At 49.9% G+C, this 2,145-nt stretch overlaps 1 protein-coding gene across 1 annotated transcript; it reads left to right on the top strand.

The window, feature by feature from the left end:
* Positions 1–438: 438 nt before the first annotated feature.
* Positions 439–1,623, top strand: LOC125541168 (putative glycine-rich cell wall structural protein 1). The gene has a single exon (XM_048704632.1). It carries the CDS (start codon positions 505–507, stop codon positions 1,381–1,383), a length of 879 nt encoding a protein of 292 aa, XP_048560589.1. The 5' UTR covers positions 439–504; the 3' UTR covers positions 1,384–1,623.
* Positions 1,624–2,145: the final 522 nt, after the last annotated feature.

Raw genomic sequence — 2,145 nt, 5'->3', positions numbered from 1 at the left:
AATAACTGACACGAAAAAAATCGCAACACAGACGTTTTCTAAAGGTTTTTCTAAAACTTAAGGGTTTTAGGCAACCCAAAACTAGATTACGGGTGTTTTCCCAGAAAGCACATCATCAGTATCGATCAAAACAATACCATCATGGTTCTTAAATTACAGGTGGTCGTATCAAGAGAAGAATTAATTAATCTGTCTGTCAGGAGATGGAATCCCAATCCTCAACCAAGCGTCAGTACGTATCTTCAGTCCCTTCGACAGCTGACCAGTTCTCATCAATTAATTAGAGATTAAAGAAAGATATGTAGAGATTTGCTTGATCGATGCATTCAGTGCAGTCAACGGTGTGCATGCATGCTACGGTGCGCGCCTTCTGCGTGTAAGATCCAATACTAAGCAGCAAACACGCATGCACTGCTTCCACTACTATATATACCCACGAAACCCTCTCTTCTTTCAACACCCAACTCATCTCACACTCCACCGAGTTCTCGGTCACAATTCACAATGGCTACTAGCACTAAGCTTGTAGCTCTTGGCTTTGTTGTCCTCGTGAGCATTGGGTTCACCAATGCTTCGAGGATGCTGGCTAGCTCAAGTGCTGGAGGTGGAGGCGGGGGAAGCGGCGGCGGTGGCAGCTTGCCGGGTGAGAGTGGGAGTGGATGGGGGCATGGGGCCGGAGGAGGTGGTGGCTTGGGGTATGGAGAGAGTGGTGGAGATTCCGATCACAAGTATAACTTTGCCAAGGGACTTGGTGGAGGAGGGGGGCACGGTGCTGGCGGTGGTTCTCAAGGTGGATCCGGATCCGGTTCCGGCTCTGGCGGTGGCAACGCTGTTGGTTCGAGTGGCTCGGCGTCAGCCCCTAGTGGCAATGGGTACGCCAATGCTGATGGTCAAGGTGGGGGCGGTGGTGGAGGTGGTGGCGCAGATGGGTCGAGCGGATCTGGAGCCGGAAAGGGTGTTGGCAAAGGATATGGTGAGAGTGGCATAGCCACCGCACCGGCTCCTTCTGCTGGTGGTGTGAGCTACTCTGATGCTGGCGGTGGTGGTAACGGTGGTGGTGGCGGTGACGGTGGAAATGGAGGTGGTAATGGCGCTGGAGCTGGACAGGCTGCCAGCGATGACACTTCTGGAGGCAATGCCAGCGGAGGAGGTAGCGGCAACGGTGGTGGCCAAGGTGGAGGCGTAGCTCAAGGTCCAAGTATGGGAGTTGGTTCTGGCTCTGGCATTGGAGGCGGACAGACAGGTAGCACTGGCTCCTATGGTCAAGGCTATGCCACTGGAACCGGTGCTGGAACAGGTGGCGGTGGCGGCGGCAGCAACAATGGTGGGTCCGGCGGCGGTGGAGGTAGCGGATCCGGATCTGGCAGTGGAGGATACCCCTAAATTTCCTCTTCGAACAACCTAGAATCGGAGCCCAGCACGCATTTTTTAGTCTCTTCATTCCACTATTTCACATCATTTGTTTTTCTCCTCATTCATAGTAGGGTTTTTACTAGGCGCCTCCTAATAAAGGGGCTACATGATTCTAGTTGAAGTACTAAGTAGTTAGTGGAGCAATCTACTATGATGTAACGGCGACCTACGTGTATCTTATGTTATGTTTTCTTATATGTTTCATTCTTAGTCCGAGTGCTTGCTTACTCCTTCGAAGCAATATGCCTAGCTGACGGTTGTTCTAAAACAAGTTAATGGTAGTTCTGGCCTTTTTTTTTTGCGGGAGTAGATCTGGACTTCTGGTTGCCTCTAATTCCCTTCTCTGTAGGGGATGGCGGCTGGTTTGGCTAGCATGGAGTGCGTGGCAGTTTTATGAGAAAGGAAAATGGAAAAAATGACATATTAGACTAATACAGAGACCCAAGCCTAAAGCATTACTAGTAATCTGCTGTCAATAATTCAGGCTAATACTACTAGGCTTGCCTGTAGAATGACCTTGCAAAGATCTATTTGGTCATTTGCCATACACACTGCCTTGGTTCAGGTTGTTTATGGATTTACCGGACTATGGGCTCATGGGGGCAATTTACTTTCGACATGTCGCTTTGTCGCTACATAAAAAAAATGAGGCCGAGTATGAAACATATTCAGCGAAGCCCGATTTAACCTGGGCGAAGTATAAGTCGAGTGTTACACTCGGCATATGGCCCG

The sequence above is a fragment of the Triticum urartu genome, chromosome 2, assembly GCF_003073215.2.
Source record: "Triticum urartu cultivar G1812 chromosome 2, Tu2.1, whole genome shotgun sequence".
NCBI classification, from domain to species: Eukaryota; Viridiplantae; Streptophyta; class Magnoliopsida; order Poales; family Poaceae; genus Triticum; species Triticum urartu.
The sequence above is the reverse complement of the archived record's forward strand: the minus strand, read 5'-3'. Positions and strand labels throughout refer to the sequence as shown.